This window comes from Parasteatoda tepidariorum, chromosome 7, assembly GCF_982258835.1.
Source record: "Parasteatoda tepidariorum strain Cologne lab strain chromosome 7, Ptep-v5.0, whole genome shotgun sequence".
Taxonomy (NCBI): Eukaryota; Metazoa; Arthropoda; class Arachnida; order Araneae; family Theridiidae; genus Parasteatoda; species Parasteatoda tepidariorum.
In genome coordinates this window covers 15,400,570-15,419,460 of record NC_141761.1, presented here as the reverse complement: position 1 = coordinate 15,419,460, position 18,891 = coordinate 15,400,570, and the positions used below count along the sequence as shown (strand labels likewise).

Genomic DNA, 18,891 nt, shown 5'->3' with positions numbered 1-18,891 from the left:
TTTGCATAAAAAGTTTGAGATATAGCGAAATATGCAAAAATAAACATCGAAACATTATGTATTATACTTACTCATAATTTCGAATGTTAAAAAGCATTTAATTCATCAAAGATAGTTAAATTTTTCTTAAATTTAAAATGAGATTTTAGAAAAGTTTTAAACTGATTTCTATAAATGAGGTTAAATTGATTATGTATAAGTAATACTTATTTAATTATTCAAGCAATAATCTAAACAAATTCTATTTCAATAAGGATTTTTTAGGAAACTTACTAAAATTTAGGGAATTTTCTAAAATGTACAAAAACCAGGAGAGTTTTAATTAAACCAGCAGAAACTGGCAAAATCCAGTAGAGTTGGCAGCAATGAATTAAGGCAATTTTAAACTACAGTTTAAAAAGTGTTCAACATAAGAAAAAAAATAATAAATAAAGTGACAACGCATGGATACACTTTATTTTGAAAACGAACACAAACCAAGAAAAATCACACAGAAAAATAAAAAAAAGATTTACAATTGCAAAGCTTAAGCAATTAAAATTCATCAAATGTTGAAATTTCAAAAAATGTAACATTAAAATTAAAGTTTAATTAGAATGATGACAATTTGAATCTTCAGATGACAATTATGAAAAATTAAAAATTCATAATAACAAGCAACCAATAGCCTCCATGGTAGAATCGTGGCAACAGGAATAAGCAAAAATGCTATTTTTTACCTGCAGAATTTTGAAAATCTTTTTTCCGCAGTGCTTTATTTTTCCTTTTGAGCAGAATTATTTTCAAAAAATTCCTTTCTCGCATTTCAGAGATGGAAAAAACGCTAGTGATTTCTTTTTTAACTTTGCTTTGAGAATAAAAAAAAAATTCCACAATGACTGATATTATAAAAAGTAATTTCCAAATCGATACAATTTTGAAAAGTTAACTACGCAATTTATTTAGAACTGGAGAATATTGCTAATATCAGAATATGTATTTTTACATTTATAATTAAAAATTATATACTGTTCTACTCTGGACATGAAGGCTTTTATTAATTTTGTAAACCGGAAACACTTCTGTTACTTGAAATAAGTAATATGCATTATATATATATATACACAGTTTATTAGATTCGTTATACTATTAATTATTTTCAGAAAGGTATTAGTACTAGAGAGAAATGTTGCAGAAAGATCAAAAAAATTCTGCCACAGGACCAATAGCTATAAAAAAATTATAGTTAAAAGTGAAGGATCTTGCTCTACTAGATTTAAAATAAAATATGTTTGAATGAAATAAAAAAAAATTTTAACATTTTTAAACTTTGATGAAAGTGAAATTTATTTTACATCTATATTTTCTCTAAACTCACCTTACATGCCTATGTTAAGAATCTAAACTTTTCACCACAGATTTACATATTTATTTCAAACATTAAAATATCATTTGAGTAAGTAAAAGTTTTGAGACACGAATTGAGTTGGATCTAATTTTAATAAATAATGCTATTGACACACAATAAAATTCATTTGTTGTTAAACTATACATCTGACCTTTTTCAGCAAAATACAAAGAAATTCCTTATATTTCAGTAAAATGCAATTTCTTACAATAACAGTGTACATACAATAAAAGATAGGAAATATTTTATAATGATCTTTTGTATCATCTTTTTCAGTAAATTAAATAAACAGTCTGGTGAATTTTAAAATAGCATTGCAGAAGAAGACATTAAAATCTTTGTTCCCAACCACTTCTAGATCTGGAAAAAAAATAGAAAAAATTAATAATAATAAATAAATAAATAACAAAACATAAGTAAAACCACCTTAAATAAACAAAAAGGAAGATACACCATTACAAAAACTTAAGTTCAGTATGTAGAATTTTAATTTTGAAAGCTTACCCAATAAATTTAATATTTTATAAATAGGAAAACAAACTATAATTTCTACACTGAATTTTACATAAACACAAAATATCTTGACCCTTAGGTTGACTTATTTGCATACATTAAATTATCAACATTCCTTGGAAGATATCTCGCTGGATGAGGTACAGAATGCCCTGAGGGCCACAAAACCAAAGAAGTCAGCAGGGAGAGATGGAATCATGGCAGAGATGCTTAAGGCAGATTTTGAAGCCGCTACAAGACAGTTGCAAAAGCTCTTCAATGATGTCTGGAGAAATGAAAGAATACCAGAACAATGGAAAGAAGCAGTAATAGTGAAAATTCCCAAGAAAGACGATCTAACAAAATGTGAAAATTGGAGGGGCATTAGCCTACTTTCCATACAGGGAAAAATATTTGGAAGGATAATTTTGAATAGACTAAAACATGAAATTTATGGAATTTTAAGAGAAGAACAAGCAGGTTTCCGCAGTGGAAATGGAACAATGCAGCAAATATTCACACTTAGAAATATCATTGAGCAAAGCTTAGAATTTAAACTTTATTGATTTCAGTAAAGCCTTTGATTCAGTTAAGAGAGAGAAATTATGGGAAATTTTATCACTTTATAATATACCAGAGAAATATATTAACATAATCAAAGATATGTATGATAACAGCAAAGCATGTTTAGAAGCAAATGGAGAATTAACTGAATTCTTTTTGGTAAAAACTGGTGTGAGACAGGGATGTGTTTTATCAGGATTTTTATTTATACTGGTGATAGACTGGATTATGCAAAACATTTTGAAAGATGAAAAAAGAGGAATAAGGTGGAATTTCACAACTACTTTAGAAGACCTTGATTTTGCAGATGACATCGTACTTATTTCATCCAAATGTACAGACCTTCAGCTTAAAACATACAAATTCAACAAATATTCAAATAGTTTAGGTTTATTCATAAACAAGAAGAAAACTAAAGTAATGAGAATAAATCGAAAGAAAAATGACAAAATTTAAATCGAAAATCACGAAATAGATGACAGAGTCATTTAGCTATTTAGGTTCTATTGTAGATAAAAAAAGGTGGAAGTAGTGAAGATATTAGACAGAGAATAATTAAAGCAAGAACATGTTTCAAGGGATTACATAAATTTTGGAGAGAGTCAAATATTGAAATAAAGGCAAAAATAGTTTTTTACAAAGCTATTGTTAGAGCAGTACTATTATATGGCACAGAAACCTAGAAACAGACTAGGATCGAAATACAAAAATTAGAAACCTTTCAAAACAAATGTTTAAGATTTATTTTTAAAATTTTCTGGCCTTACAAAGTATCAAGTCAAAATCTATTAAAGAAAGCTAAAATAAAAACAATAGAAGATAAAACTAAAAAACGAAGATGGAGCTGGCTCGGACATATCCTTAGAATGCCCAAGGGAAAAATTACATGTGCTGCGCTTACATGGGCCCCTGATGGTAAAAGAACAAGAGGAAGACCAAGACTTAACATTCAGTGCATGTTTTTGGGCGAATTAATAGAATGTAGAATATCTGGCCAGGAGGAATTGCTAGAGACAGGAGGCGTTGGAGCGATATGCTAGAGGTCTTAAGCGCCCAAAGGCACGTAGAGGATAAGTAAGTAAATTATCAACATTCTAAACTACTGGGTGTTCAATTTTATGCCCACACCCGCACCTCTAAATAATGGGGGGGGGGGGAAGAAATACCAGTACTTATATTTTTACCTATTTTAAAAATTAAAATAAGCCAATGTCCCTCCTTTCTTCAAAACAGTGGGCAGATGGTTTTGATTGAACACGCTGTAAATAAAGACCAATTGATGATTGGCATTGCTAAGTAAATTTCGTAGGAAAAAAAAGCTTCAAATTATTTTTTTTTCCAGAATAAAAGGCTTTAATTCAAGGTATAATGTATTCAAATTATAAAACAATTTTGTTTGTAATACGAAAATACACCCAAAGTTACTAAAAATAATAGCTTTCACAATCCATGAACAAAATTAAGCAACTTTTATCATTCAGTAATTAAAAAAAAATTTTTTGGTGCTTTCTTATCTGTTACTAATGATGGTATTTATAAAGAGAACATCATACTTAGAAAAGCCTTAAAATTGCATAGTTTTTATTTACACACATTCCAAATTTTGCCAAGATTTCTAATCAAGAAATATTTTTCAGAAGACATAAAAAGTAATTATATTTGATTAGGAAAATGGTGAAAGAAAGTTTACTGGCACTTACATCATTATTTTACACAATAATGATCTTGTATTGAAACAATATATTAAAAAAAATTTTTTTAAAGTCAATTCCTACTAAGGTCAAGAAACAAAAATATTAAATAATTACAATTTTTATCTCATGCAAAACTAAAATTAATTAAATGAATGAATTCATAACTGAAAAAACTGTATTAACATCGAGTGTCATCCAGTAGAAGAAAAATGTATTTGAATAGATGAATAAAAAGTATTTCATGAAGATATAGGGAGAGCGTGCACTAATAGTAGCAGTCTAGGCTTTTTTCGAGAGGTACTTATTTTGTGAAAATTTAGACACAATTTGTAAAAATTAAAAGTTACATTAAAATATCAACACCAAAATACGGCAAAAAATTATATCAAAATTTAAAAATCCATTTTCCATTATTAAATTTCAACTTACTGCATTATAACAGTACTAGAACTAAAAGTTTTTTTCATTATGAGAACATTTTAGACTAGGTCATATAGAAAAAAAAGTTTCACAAAATTTGCATAAAAAAATAAAGGCCTGTTAGAATAAATTTATAATAATGCTAAAATTAATGTTCGAATGTTTGAATTTTGACTTCCTGCATAGTTTGTAGAGAGAGAACCTCGTTTCATTTTAAAAAAACTCTGGGATTTATAAATTTTTATAGGGATACAAAAATAAAATTTTACGAGGCAGAGAATCTTAGAACGTGCTTTTTAAAAAGTATTTTGTGAAACTACCGTCTTTTCTAAAGTTGAATTTGTGAAGGTATCGCTAAACGGTAGTAAATTTGCCCTGGACAGACCTCTGAGTTGGAATTGAGAAACAAATTTTGCTTTGATACACATGGTGACAATTACGTATAGCTACACCCTTTCAAATCTTCCAAAAAGCAAACTAGTGAAAGCTGCTCATTTATCAGTTACACTAAGTGACTAAACACAGGTAACTACAACATTTAGCAGGTGCACACAATTGCACGCGCACACACACAGATATACACACACACACACATATATATTTTTTGACAACATCTGATAAGTACACACAATTCAGGGTTCATACTCTTTCTAAGAAAGTAAATTTCAGGAGTTTCTAAGGAGTTTTTCAGGAGTACAATACAATAAATTCAGGAGGTGCGAGGGAAAATTATATACTTTGTATAATTTTAATATAGCTATTTATAAAATTAAATTTACAACATTACAAAAAAAACCACAAAATAGTAAATTAATTAAAAAAGGATCTTAAAATATTATTTATTTTAAACACTTTTTAAAGACATATATGTCTTATTCAGTTCTTCACATATTTTAAGCTTAGATATTTTTTCTTTAGCATGACGCCTTAAGGCATTAGCTTTTGAAATTAATGAGAGATCACATTTTTTTCTGCCTGATCAGAATAATCATCAGAAGTTTTATTAAGTTCTTGTATATCATCCTCCAAATGTTTCTTTTTTCACCCTTAGTTTTATTATTTGTAAATACTTTCTCTTTTTCCAAATGTGCAAGATATCTTTGAAATGCAACTGTAGCTGAAACAATGAGTTCTTTTGAAATAATGACTTTTTCAAGTCCACCAACAAATCGTAGATGGTCATCAATTATTCTTTTAGCCACAATTGTTTGGTTTGCCAGATTTTCAACCGATTGACCGAAAACCCTCTCTCACCAGTTGCCTGGCCATGAGAAAGCAGAAGTAGAGGTTTAATTACGTTCCACAAATTGGGATATTGTGAACTTGACAAGAACTCACAGTATAACACATCTAGTCGATCTACGCTAGGATCAAAATTATCGCCAATGCAGTGCCTAAATTTTGTCCTAGTATCCATGCTGTTAAAATCTTCAACAAATTGAACATATTCCTTCAGAATGCTATCACAATCTTCTTCTTTTACTCTACCTTCACTGGTCAAATGAAATAATATTTTTCAAAGCTTGTTTAAATTTGCTTCTTTATTAACATGCATTGTACAAGGATCAATGCTCGATACATTTCGCACTAAAGAGAAATTCAGTGGTCACTTTTCAATGAGCTTTTTTGACAACTTCAATAAAAATTGCCTGCAATTCAAATAAAATTCCATTGTTTTCTCTTCATCCTTCAAAATTTTCGTCTTTATCAACTCTTTTCTGGCAACAAAGCCAACATCAATTTTGGTTGCCTCTTTACAAATTTCTTTATCTTCGAGATTTATACTTAACACATTGTATTAAGTATAAATCTATTATGATGCTGGAAGCTTTTCTTCTTTTATAAATCTGTTCAGCACATCTTTAAATAGCAAGTAGAGATCACCATTTAAAAATGGTAACGCGGGCTTATCAGTTTGATACAATTTTAAGAAAGATTCAACATCTTTCACAACAGGTAAAATGAAATTACATTTGGCAATAAATAGTTCATCTTTAACCACGTTCTGTAAGATTGTATACGATTTAATGTTTGGCCGAGAAAACTTTTTGTTTTCTATCTCCTTCAAATAAGTTTTAACATCAGGCAAAATTTCTAAAAGTCGAACTAAAACTTTTTTATTCTCCACCCACCTGTGCTTGCAAAATTTTGAAGGGAACTTTACAAATTCAGGATTTACAGATTCAAAATCTTCTCTTCGAGCAGGAGAGTCTTTAAAAAATTGGTAAACAGATGATGCTCTACTTTTGGAAAAGCAATAGAGCAACCACCCTTAAAGGTATTATGCACTATGTGCAGTCCACATGAACTTACATTCAAGAAACTCACATTTTGTCCATTCTTCATTTTTTCCATCATTATGTCTAACACTTTTAGGTTGACATTCGGGCCATCCATAGATAATTGCAGTAAACTTTTAGTATTTATGCAAAGCATTTCTCAGTTATTTTTTCAAATAAAAGTTCAGATGTGGCATGGCCTAGTAAGTCTGAAGAATAGTAGCGCATATTTATGTGGTTACCATTCCAAAATCTTACATGACAATACAGTTTTTGAATTGATTAACATCATTTAGACTTTCATCAAAAAGCAGTACATAATTGGTTTCCTCTTTCACTCTTGACTTAAGTAGAGACAAAAAATATGGCGCTATACTAAAAACTGAGAGGTAGGCAGTTTTTTTCTCACCACAACTGAAATTGCTTGCTATCTCGCTATCAGAAAACATAGCTTTAAAAAGAAAATTTGCATTTTCACAAGATTTGTAGGAATAATGTGAGCTTAACACCTTAAAAGTCCATAAAATTTCAGCCTTTGTAGTGAGGCTATTCAAATGAATTGCTCGATTCAAATTATAAACCGGCACAGTAACAACACTTAGCAGGCAATCTTTATACAGTTCATTTGCTAGCCAGGGACAAAAGAGATGGGAAGACGGAAGGGATGATTAATTATTTTCTCCGTATAAGAATCGTTTTTTATTTTTGTAAAAAATTTTTCAGGAGATAAAACTTAATTTTCAGGAGTTAAAACACCAATTTCAGGAGTTATAAGGGCCCTTAGAAAAAAAAAGCTAATTTCAGGAGTTTTTCAGGAATTTCAGGAGGAGTATGAACCCTGACAATTCTAGATGAGAGCTACAGAGAATGTATGTTTCTCCTATTTGTGTTTGCATCCAGTTATGGGAGTGTATTTTGTGGAGAAGGTACATAATGGTTTATTCATAGGAGATTCAGGGGGAATTAAAAATATATCTGTAATAAAAGCTTCATAGGAGTGTTCATAACAGGAGGTTACACTTTGCGTGTGTGCATATTACACACATATATAAATAGCAATGATTTTTTTTTCAAGAAGTATTTTTGAAACATAAATTAGAAAAATGACATTTGAAAACCAACTAACTGAACAATAAAAGCTTCAACATGTTAACATGATTGCATTAAAAAACAAGACATGCTTACATTTTCAATATCTTCATCCCCACTGACTTCATCGAATTCGATAATGTTGTCATCTTCCTCCTCTTCTCCAAAGTTAACTGTGTCATTGATTTTAGCTGCACAAGAATTATTATACATTTCATTAAATAAAATAAAGGTAAATATAGCAATAGTACTCATTTTTCAATCCTATTTTTTTGTTGGTAATTTTTTTTAAATAAAAGTTTAAAATCATTTCCAAAAGCAGTAAATTCACAATGTAAAATAATTGAAAGCACTCTGCAATTAATGGTTCTGGGCTTAAGTAGGTAAAGGCTTCAATTATTATATGATGCAAGTAAATTAAATTTGTTAATGCAGGTTAATTGCAGATGGAAAACTTACAGAAATCTGTGTGTAAAATATTTTTTTCCTTAAAAACATTTTAACATTAAATTGAATGTGAATTATAACACAAACTAAAAAATAAAATTACAGTAAAAAACAGTCAGAATCTATTTTCTAAACTTTATAGAATGCAATATAAAGAGTTTACTTTAAAAACTTCTTTGGATTAAGTAATAAATAGATGAGTTCTCAGATTTACTTTTTAGAATGCCCTTTTACAAGTTAAGTATGTCTAAGTAAGTACTAGTAGTACCTCTCACAGTGATTTTCTTAAAAGTCTTATTTTATTGATATTAAAAGTTTTTATCTATAGTAACAATGAAAGAACATATACAAACTTATATTTGATGTTCAAAGTTTTTTTTTTTAACGGAACTAAATATGTAAAAAAAAAAATAAAAAAAACTTTTAAATTATAATTTCCTATTAGCTGTAAGTGATATAATTTTCGGTTTCATAAACACATTTTGATTCTTGAATAATTGATTTGTTAAGAATAATTGATTTTTTAAAAATATTATTTTATGTCTAACTGACAAATTGGATCTTTGCCTTGATATAAATACATAAGAGGATATTTCGATTGTACAAAAGTAACTAATATTATAATTTCAGCCATTAATTTGTAATAATTACATAATTATTTTAACAATTTTAATAAGAAATATTTTTTATATAGTATATTTAAATTAGAAATATTATATTTTAGTTACAAAAGGGTTTTTAAATCATATTCAGCAATATTAATGTATTATATCAGAACATTGATTGATAAAAAATATATATATAAATATTTTAAAACAAAAAATAAACTTGAAAAAAAAGGGGGATTTATTTGACTTCAGAAAATATGACATTTGCCATCTCTGTGAGCAATACATTTAGTTCTTTTTATGCAAAATTCCAGTGGCAGAATTGCAGCGACATGGCGACATTATCAGAGAACTGACCTTTTGAAGGTTTTACTTTTCATTTCTATAGAAATTTACACGCAATATTTGAACATTTAGATAATTTTTGACATGCTCAATTTATGTCGATAATATCGTAAGCCACTGTAATGCTTTGATTGTATTTTTGGCAATGTTTGTAAAAATGTCGATTTCCACGACATTTTTAAATATCTCTATATATATTTCAAATAATATGGAAAATTTGAATCGTGCATTTGAGTATTTACTTTTTAAGGCAATAATTCTATCAAATTTTTATGAGTTATTGATTGCTATTGATCTCTCAATAGTTTTTAAATCCGATATTAAAAAATTATACATAGCTTTTTTTTTCCCTTTTGTAAACACAGCGATTTTGTTATCATTAAAAGTATCTCATAGAAAGATATTAGTGCTAGAGAGTTTTGTCGCAGATAGCTTGAAAAAATTCTGCTACAGGGAGTAAAACAAATAAATGAGAAACAGTGTTTTGTGGCAAATCTTTCATTCTTGAGGGAAATTTGCCACTCTCTGAATATTAAAAGGCTCTTACCATATTCGGGTAATTCCCCGTAAGTTTTAAGATTTCTGGCTTCATCTGGATTGTATTTGAGAATGACATCTGCTTTAGCATCTTGATAGTCTCTCAGACCAACCAAAATAATGTCACCTTGATTAATCCAAACCTGCAAAATTTATTAATCAAACATAAATGACAAGTTGAGACAATTAAAAAGTATACAAGTCAAAAAAAAAAAAAATTAAAACAATAAAGAATGAAAGCCAATATCAATGCTCTTAGCACAAATAAAATTGTTTCAAATAAAAAATTTATCCACTTTTTGCAATGGAGCACAAACAAGCATGGACTACTAAAGATTGGAAGCTCCTTTGGGAATAATTTTTGGTTGTTTAATCGTCCATTTGAATAACTGAGCTTAAGACAGATTTTTTAGTGCTAATCACACTATAGTAACGAAATTTTGTTTTAGCTAAATTGATACAATATTAGAAAGCACTCCTTTTTGCAGATATAATCGTGTAAGCTGATGAAGAGGTTATATCTGATCTCCCGGTTTTTAATTGAATTTTTTTTAAAAATTACTTTTTTCTCTTATAATTATTTTGTATCTTTTTCCATGTTTTCACAACATTTTGAACTATAAATATATATAAACACACACACATTACAGAGAAAAAAATGGTAGTAAAGACTAAAGAAAGATTTCATATAAAAGAGAAAACAAATACAGTCAGACCTCGAGGTAAGGTCACCCTAAGGGACATTGCAAAAGTGACTTTATAAGTGGGGTGACCTTTTAACCGATTCATTAGCAGTTCGCAACAAGCACTTAAATAGTACACATTATGATTTTTTAAAATTGGTAACACAAACGGAAACAATCAGCCACAAATTAAATATTTAAGTCAATAAAGTTTGACAGAATTAGTAGAGAATTGAAGAAAGTTAGTTTTTTAAATTTTTTTTTAAATTTAAAATAAAGCTGTTTGCAAATTTCCTCAAAATGTACATATATACATCACATCTTAACTTATTTAAAATAATCATTTATGCAGGTCTGTCTCGTTTTTGGTTTCACTTTACGAACAATATTTTCTAGATTTTGTAACTTCTTAAAATGTTCCTCAGCTCCCTCATGGCTTGTAAAAAAATTTCCTATAACATTTCTTGCATTGAAAGCTTCCGCTTGGGTTACAGCTACAGTCTCAAGATCACTGTCATTGTCCTTACTGTCCACAACTTGTGAAACAATTTCAGAAATTGTAGCTTGTTTGTTGGCTGCAACATTTTCCTAGAACTCAAGAGGGGTAATTGCCTTGTAAGGAAGTCAAATAGGCTTTTGTTAGAAAAGAGCTCCCCTCGCCTCAGATAAAAATGATCTTATAAACGATAACAATTTTTATAATTTGACCATATATCCGATAGTCTGTAACAAAGCATTCCTTTTCAGCGAACCGGGACTTTGGAAAAGTGACCTTACATACGGATGACCTTATATCAAGGTCTGACTGTATTTTTAAAAATAACACTGCCTTACTTAACCAACACAAATTTCTTTATTTTAATTCCGCAATTTGTAAGTCAATAGCAGATACTTTTGATGAAAAGTTCTTCAACATTGAGTCCTTATTTTATTTAACCTTTTTTGTTTAATTTAATTTTATACTTTGTACCAGCATGTACTCACCAACTAGGTGGCAGTTCACAACATGCTTTCAGCATAGGAAAAAACGAGACCACTGGCCAACCTAAATGAGAATTTATGGTGTACCCTTTTTTCTAGAAATACTTCAGCATATATGTCCGTAACTAGTAGTAAAATTTAGATTAAGCTTGCAATACAAAATGTAAGATCAGCAAGTTTATGTTCTTGAAGGTATGGCCAGTAATTAGAGTCAAATTTGAAATTTGATTATAAGAGCATGATTTATTCAACATTAAGATTCTATTTTTCATTGAATAGTAGACGAGTGGTTGACTTTTCATAGGCATACCTGCCAACATTGGAGAAACAAAATTAAGATTTTACAAGCCACAGCTATGAGTAAAGCTTTGATACATCATGCATAATCATGTTATGCCAAAAAGTGAAATTTAAAATTGGCACTTACATTTAACGAAGTAAAAAATATGTACAGGGTTCATGCTCTACTATAAAAATAAAATTCAAGTACTTTTTAAGACTTATTATAAAATTCTCAAGGACTTAAATTTGAGTTAAAGATAGACTAAAATCTGACATTTTAAACTAAAATGTTTTGACGATAATAGCAGTACTGAAAAATAAGACTTCCATTGCTCTCTCGATTTCGGAAAGTGATCTAAGTATGAAAAAAAAAAAAAAAAAAAAAAAAAAACAAGGGTGATTGGCATCAAGTCCAGAATAAAATTCATGATGCATAAAAACGTCAGGTTTGAAATCTTTTTAAACCATTATTTATAATTACTTAAAACTATTAACATGCATCATACTGCAGTACTGGCAATAGCCCCATCTGTAGAGGAATAAGAGAAATATTTATGCCAGCCAATATTTTATTGCCAATTTTTTAAAAAAAAATATTTCTTCAACAAATATGGTGAAATTTGAGAATAAACAGGTAAACAGGAGATAGCCGTAAAATCAGAGTTCGCCAAGTGGGCCCTTGAAAAAACCCACTTGGTGGGTTTTTTCACAAATTGGCTGAAAAAGAAGTATATCCTAATACTATCATTGGACACATCGTGGAAGTTAACAAACATTTTAGAAATGTGCATCAAGCACATGAATGGGTAAATGAAAAAAACTGCTTGATGCTCCAATTACCAAATGATATTGCAAAATGAATCTAATAACAATATGTCAAAAATAATAAATAATGTTGGGTTTTACCAATAAACTATCAATTTGGAAAAACAGATATCAATTGTTTCTGAAGCTTTAAGAACAAAAAATGATGAACAAAAGCAATTAGCAGAAAACTGTCTCTAAGCACCATCCAGAATTTCTGCCAGGTGTTATGGCATTCAAAATTTCTGATCCTGAATACTTTCCAAAATCAATGATACTTGATACTGTTATTCAATAGTTTTCATTAAAAAATAGCAGAAAATTATGGCAAAAAAAAAAAAAAAAAAAATCAAGCTTCCACAAAATTTCTGCCACTTCTTTTTTCTTTTCACTCGGCACCAGCAACTTTCGGTTTGGTGTGGAGTAAACTACGAAATAGATTAGGAATAGATAAAGCTACAAAACTCGTAAAAGTGTATCACCATCTAAGAGAGAAATGTACACACTCTAAATCTGCTGTATGATAATAATACATAAAAAAAATAGACCCTTTTTTAAGTTAAGTCTTAACATCTGCTGACAATTTGTAACTATTTGGAGAAAGTTTATCACCATTAAAAAAGTTAAATTAAAATATTACTTAAGATTTCTAAAATATTATTTTTAAGATTTCTTTCGAATATAATTTATTTTGTTTCTTTTAATCATGTTTAAAAAAGAAAACAAACAAATTTTCTTTTCTATTAAGTGATACATTAAACAATTAACAAATTTAAAGTTTTATTTTCTGGTTTTAAAAAAAATAAGTTGAAACTTTTTATAAATGTTTTTTATTGTTTTAAGATTAATTTGTTTTTTGAAATTATAAAGTTAATATTTATTTAAAAGTGCAGTCATTTTTCTAAGGATAAATATTTGAAAAATGGGACAAGTAACTGATATTCTTTATAATTATACATAATTTTAATTTCACTTTCTATTAATCATATTATAAAAACATGGAAGACCATTAAATATTTATTGCAGTTTAATTTTATTTAAGGTAAAAGTCAGATGAAATTTTAGTTTTTACTGATTATAAATATTTATTGATTATAAATTTGTAATAAGTAATATATATATGCTTAAATATAGTAAATAGAGGTGTGGGAAAACAAAAAGATTAATAAACTTGTTCCTTTAATATTACTGTTGCATTTATATTTTATAGGGCTTCAGATAAAAATTGTGAAACGCCATGTATTTAACAATAAAGATTCAAACACATATTAGTGATAGTGCATTATTTAAACTTATTTTAATTTTATTATACAGTACAGAACCAGTTAACCGGAAATCAGAAAACGGGAACGAAATTCAATAAATTCTCCCGCAATTTAAAAAAAAAAAATTTGTTTTCCTCATAAGATTTTAGGATCTTTCTTTCTTTTTTGAAAGAATTAACCATACCATCATTTTAGAAATAATCATTACTGTATTACGTAATCGTTTTTTTATTTTTTTAGTTGAGTTTAACAATAAAAAACTGCTTTTTGCAGCGATTCAGAAAACTGGAAAAATCAGTTATCCGGAATAGCGATGGCCCCGATCGCTCCGCATAATCGGTTCCCTATTGTATATATTTTTTAAATAAACTTTTTGGATTTATTTATATTTTTAAGCTTATACAACACTATTTAATAAATAAAAATATTTATTCAGTAAAATTTTAAAGTTTATGAGCACTAAATGAAAAAATCCTTTTCCCCCCGGGTTTTTTCAAACCCTGAGTAAAATACAGGAGCCTTCGATCAAAAACAGGAACTAACGATCCCGAGTAGCCATCTGTTGATCACACACATATATACATAACATAAAAAGCTTCAATTAATCTTTTAATGTCATTCCTTTTCTGTAAATCCCTTATTTAGTTTATTATTCAATACGAAACATTTTCTCACACTTTTAAATTCACATCCTGTCCTTTAATCTATTTTTGGTTCAAGTACGCATTCATTAAAAGTAAGACATTTTCCCCTTTGCTCTTTGTAGGAATCGTGCGACCATTTTAATTAACTAATTACAATTACTAAGATTTCCCTTATTCCCTAAAACGAGACATTTAACAGACTTTCTTTGCAAGATTTTCCCTAACTTTTATGGAGCAGCACGAACAAATATAATACAACATTCAATAAAAATTACCTTCTTTCGCAACTTTCCACGAATGTGACAGAGTCTCTTAACACCATCGAAGCACATTGCTTCCAAACGTCCATTACCCAGCATTTTTAGAACTTGGGCATATTCTAAACAAAAATACATGGATTAGAATTCTTTTAACTGCATAAAAGTAAGTCATAGTCTTCAATGATATATCAGCAGGGCAATTCCATAAAAAGAAAAGTAAAACAGGGTAGGTAAAAATTTTTCTTCAAATAAAATTGAAAAATTATTTTTTATCATTATTATATCACTTTTTAGCTATAAGTACAAAAAAAAACTTAACCTGGAAGAATTTTTTTTTTGCAACTGGTCAAGATTTACTAAAAATTTATGTATTTCAATGCCTATTTTCAAATACCAATTCATATAGTAATTTTGATTGCTTAGTTAAAACATTATCCATAATAGCAGCAAGTATCAGCTAATACTAAAAAAAATAATACGCACTACTGTGATAAAAAGGGTAAATTTAATTGTCAGGGGTCTGTCTAGGTTTTTCTGAGAAATACCTATTTTGTGAAAATTTAGACATAATTTGTGAAAAATTAAAAATTATATTAAAAAATCAACACAAAAATATGGATTTATAGTTTCTTAAGGGATACAAAAATAAAATTTTAAGAAAAAGTATTTTGTGAAACTACCGTTTTTCCTAAAGTTGAATTCGGGAATGTACTGCTAAACATTAGTAAATTCGGCCTCGACAGATCCCTCATTGTTCTTTGAAACAAAGAGTAACCAAAATTTATGAAAGTTTATCCTAAATTAGAAATACAGTCAGCAACAGTCTCTGCTCCACAGTAAAAGGGGCGATAAATAAACGTTTACTCTACTAAATAAAACAAAACGTACGTTCAGGGGTCTGTCTAGGTTTTTCTGTGAGGTACCTATTTTGTGAAAATTTAAGACATAATTTGTGAAAATTAAAAATTTAAAAAAATCAGCACAAAAATGTGGTAAAAATATGGATTATCGTCTCTTCCAGGATAAAAAAATAAAATTTTAAGAAAAATTATTTTGTCAAACTACAGTTTTTCCTAAAGTTGAATTTGTGAAGGTACCGCTAAACTAGGGCTGCACAACCTGCGGCCCCTCGACTACTGAAGTGCGGCCCGCGAGAGCTTCTAAACACAATAATATATTTTTTTTCAAATGGCAATTTTTAATCGGACGTTTTACACAATCAATTCTAACAGATTCTTCAGTAAATGTACGTTTAACGAGCTTTCTTTAAACCAATTTTATCGTAAATATAAAATTAAAAAAAAAAAAAAACAGTTGTTTCAACTTTTCTGCATGATTTCGACAATCCCAAACTTTTATTACGACGCGAGTTTCAGATTGCCCATTTAAATAATCACTTTTTGGTGCACTTTATTTGTGATGATTTCATCTTAAATCTAAGTGATTTTTTATCTTTTTGTTTTGCAATTCTTTATTTCAACAATTTTTTTCAGCAGCTATTGCTATGCGTTACCACGTATTATAAAAAATTCCAATTATTCTATTACGACATGCACATTTTAAATCGTACATTTGACACGCTTTATTCGTGCTGAGTTCAGCATAAATATAAGTAATTTTTCCCCAAATTATTTCTATACTTTTCCACATGATTTTAACGATCCCGTTATTTAACTATGATGTTATTACGACATGTGATTGTTAATCGCAAACATAAATAATCACTTTTTGACACAGTATTTCGATACAGTTTTATTGTCAATCCTAGTTATTTTTTCTTCGTTTTTTTCCGCAACGGATATGATTTGGTCGAATGTGGTAATGAATTGTGATTTGATCAAAAACCAAATATTCGCCAAAAAAAAAGGATAAAAAAAAAGGATCACAATTTGCCAAATAGCAAAATCTTTTAGCAGCATAGCAACACTAAAACGAAAATTTCAATGCTCAGAATAATATTTCCTGGAGAAACGTATACGTAAATTAACTCTAAAAAATAAGGGCAATCAGGAACGTTTTTTAAAAGGTCGAAAAACGAAACAGAAAACATAAAAATCAATCTTAATTTTTGAATGAAAATTTTAAAGCTGAACATTTCAGTTTTCCAATTACCAGAAAAAGCCAAGAAAAAAGAATTAAGTCAACAGAAATGCTATTAAAAATTACTGCATTATAATAAAAAGGTCTAAAGAAAGTTTTTTTTTATTTAAAGAAAATAAAAAGTTAGAAAAAACGTTCTTAATTTTTTTTAAATGAAAATCTTATGCTGAAAATCTCAATTTAAATTTTTCTCATTGCCATAATTTTAGAAGAAAAAAAAATTGCTATAAAATAAATTTTATTAGTAACCTTATTTTCTAAAAAAATGCTGAGTCATAATAAAAATGTCCAATAAAGGAAAAACAGAAATTTTTTTTTTTCTAGTTTCTGAAACAAAACTTTAACACTGAAAACCACACTTTTCTATGTTACTTGTTATTTATATTAGAGTACAGGGAAAGAGTGATAATAAATTAATAGTATGAGACGTTCTGTTAAAATGCTAGGTTGTCATAAAAACAGCAAAAAATGGAAAAAAAATCCCTTTTCAATTCTCAAAATATCGAAAAAATGACAAAATTGACGTGTCTGATTAAATATATATATTTTTTATAGTAATATCTATAAAAACTTAGAAAAATACATTTCCAGAAAATATTCTGCGGAATATTTGACTGATCATTCAACCAACTGAATTTTTCACAGAAGGGCCAAATACTCGTAGAACGCTAGTGTTTAAATAAACATTACTACATTTGTCATTAACATGTCTAAACATGTGCGGCCCTTCGTTAGCCAACCTGCTGTGCAAGTGGCCCTTCACTCAAAAAGGTTGTGCACCCCTATGCTAAACGGTAGTAAATTTGACATGGACAGACCCCTGACATTAAACATACACACTATTAAAGACAGGGCTCGAAATTAACGGTGGTCCGTGACCACTAAAAACGGAGTCGGACCAGCATAAAATAATAAACAGTGGTCCATCGCAGCCGATCTCCGTTAAAAAAATTTTTTTTAAAAAAAAGCTAGCGTGCGAGATCTCTGTAAAAAAAATAAAAATAAAAATTAAAAAAATAAATAAAGCTAGCGCACAATCCTGAGGAAGGCGAAGTTAAATCTTGTTTCACGCATGCGTCACATGGAGAGTCGCTGAAGGAGAGAAATAGGGGAGGTAGCGGGGTGGGTTCATGACGTGCACCGTCCGCCGCAGCCGATTTCTGTAAAAAAAGGAGGCAAGCGCGTGTGAGGAAGGCGAAGTTAAATCTTGTTTTGCACATGCGTTACATCGGCGCTGTTAAAATATTCTTTTCTAATTAATCTTAGTAAGTAGTATAATTAATCTTATGTCCTTAAATTCTAAGTATATTTATGCAACTTGCGTTTTTGAGTTACTTAAAACTATTTTAGAGCTTATTCACAATCAAAAATTTATGATTTTTTAAAAAAAAAATCATGATTTTTTCAATCAAAAATTTAAAAATTTTTTTTTTCATTTGCAGCTAATAGGAACGCGTAGACGGACCAGTAAAGTTTTGTGCGGACTAGTAAAATGTTTTAGTTACTGGTCCTAAGGACCAGTAATTTTTTTAAAAAATTTCTACCCCTGAAAGAGCAGATATTCAATTCATAATTAAAAATGGCTCAAATAATAACATATATATTTCAAAATTCTGTATAAAACTAAAATAAAAAATAGCTGTAAATATAGTTTACTACTATTTTTATTATTACTATAAAATAGTAATAATTAGGGCCCTATAAATAAAGCAGAAATTTTTTAAAAATTATGCGGCGATTTTAAAAAATTATGCGACAAGGATGCGGTGCCTTTTAAAAATTATGCATGCAGGCTGCAAATGACCCAGAAAACAATTGCAACTGAAAAAAAAAATCTCTTCTTTCCTGTTTTAATAAAAATTTTTTTTTTCAATGAATACAGTAAAGATTTCAACTAAATTATCTTATGTATTGTACATCCATTTTCTACATCAGAACAATTATTAAAGTTTATTAAAATGGAGAGAAGTTAGTCCAGAAGCTGCGTTTTCTTTCAAACTGTCTTTGTTT

The 18,891-nt window shown here is 28.7% G+C and overlaps 1 protein-coding gene and 1 pseudogene across 1 annotated transcript in view; both read right to left on the bottom strand.

Moving 5' to 3' along the window:
* Positions 1–434: 434 nt before the first annotated feature.
* Positions 435–18,891, bottom strand: part of eIF1A (eukaryotic translation initiation factor 1A) — a 28,883-nt gene continuing 10,426 nt past the window's right edge. Inside the window, exons 3-6 of the mRNA XM_016049852.4 lie at positions 14,797–14,900; positions 9,873–10,005; positions 8,022–8,116; positions 435–1,747 (exon numbers count right to left, since the gene is read on the bottom strand). Of these exons, the coding sequence (XP_015905338.1) occupies positions 1,742–1,747; positions 8,022–8,116; positions 9,873–10,005; positions 14,797–14,900 (338 nt within the window). The 3' untranslated portion in view covers positions 435–1,741. The remainder of the gene's footprint in view (positions 1,748–8,021; positions 8,117–9,872; positions 10,006–14,796; positions 14,901–18,891) is intronic.
* Positions 5,428–7,504, bottom strand: LOC147806902 (uncharacterized; annotated as a pseudogene).